Raw genomic sequence first — 1,098 nt, 5'->3', positions numbered from 1 at the left:
ACGGGGGCTCGGGCGCGAATGATGCTTCCAGCCACCCCTCCCCGCCCCAAGAAAACGAGCGGAGCCAGGGCCCGTGTCGAAGGCGTTTATTGCCGCGGGGGCTCGCTGCCGGGGCGGGGGTGCGCTGCCGTGAGACCCGCCGGTGGCCAGAGCCGCATCCACCCCGGCGCTGCCAGCTCCAGAGCGCGGGGGTGCGGCGCAGATGGGAGCCCCGCCCGCCTCCGGCAGACGCTCAGGGCTGGATGAGCGCGGGGAGCCTCTGCCGCACGGTGACGGTGAAGGGCCGCGGCTTCAGCGCCAGCCCGTGGACGCAGTCCATGGTGAGGTGCTCCGCCGGGTTGGCGTGGAAGGAGCACTGGTGGAGGAGGATGGCGGTGAAGAGGAAGAGCTGGAGCTTGGAGAGCTGGTCGCCGATGCAGCGCCGCTGGCCGGCCGAGAAGATCATGACGCTGCTGGCCCGGTCGCGGTCCAGGCGCAGCTGCGCGTCCAAGAAACGTGTGGGGTCAAAGCGTTGCGGGTCGGGCCACTTGTCGCAGTCATGGTTGACTGACCACTGGTTGACGAAGACCACGGTGCCCTTGGGGATGTGGAAGCCCTCGAGCTCCACGTCATCCGTGGTAGCGTGCGGGATGGTGATGGGTATGAAACTGCTGTAGCGCAGCGTCTCATAGATGAAGGCCTCCAGGAGGGGCAGGTGGGGCCGGTCCTCAGCCGTGGGCAACCGGGAGCGTCCCACCACCTGGTCCAGCTCGGCCTGGAGGTGCCGCTGGAGCTGCGGGTGCTTCAGCAGCAGCAGGAGGACCCACGAAAGGGCCGTGGACGTGGTGTCCTGCCCTGCGCCAAAGATGTCAGTCATGGCACCCTCCACGTCCTCGGGTCCCAGCCCCTCGGGGGGCCTGTCACTACGCTCCACGGCGGCAATCATGACATCACTGACATCGCGGAGGGCACGCGGGTCAAAGGTCTGGCGGTGCTGTGCCACCTTGGTGCGCACAAAGCTGTGCAGCTCCCGGTTCAGGGCTTGGAAGTCACGGAAGACACGGCGCACGGGGTTGGGGAAGAGCAGGAGCCAGGGCAGCACATCCACCATGCTGCCTG

The 1,098-nt window shown here is 68.0% G+C and overlaps 1 protein-coding gene across 1 annotated transcript; it reads right to left on the bottom strand.

The window, feature by feature from the left end:
• Window positions 1–232: 232 nt before the first annotated feature.
• Window positions 233–1,093, bottom strand: LOC309416461 (cytochrome P450 1B1-like; the record flags this gene model as incomplete). The annotated part of the gene is made up of 1 exon (XM_082016007.1): window positions 233–1,093. A coding segment is annotated over one exon (861 nt), but the record flags the coding sequence as incomplete, so codon positions are not given.
• Between the last annotated feature and the right edge of the window lie 5 nt (window positions 1,094–1,098).

The sequence above is a fragment of the Phaethon aethereus genome (genome assembly GCF_964289735.1).
Source record: "Phaethon aethereus genome assembly, contig: HAP1_SCAFFOLD_343, whole genome shotgun sequence".
NCBI lineage: Eukaryota > Metazoa > Chordata > Aves > Phaethontiformes > Phaethontidae > Phaethon > Phaethon aethereus.
This window is presented reverse-complemented; position numbering and strand designations above follow the sequence as displayed.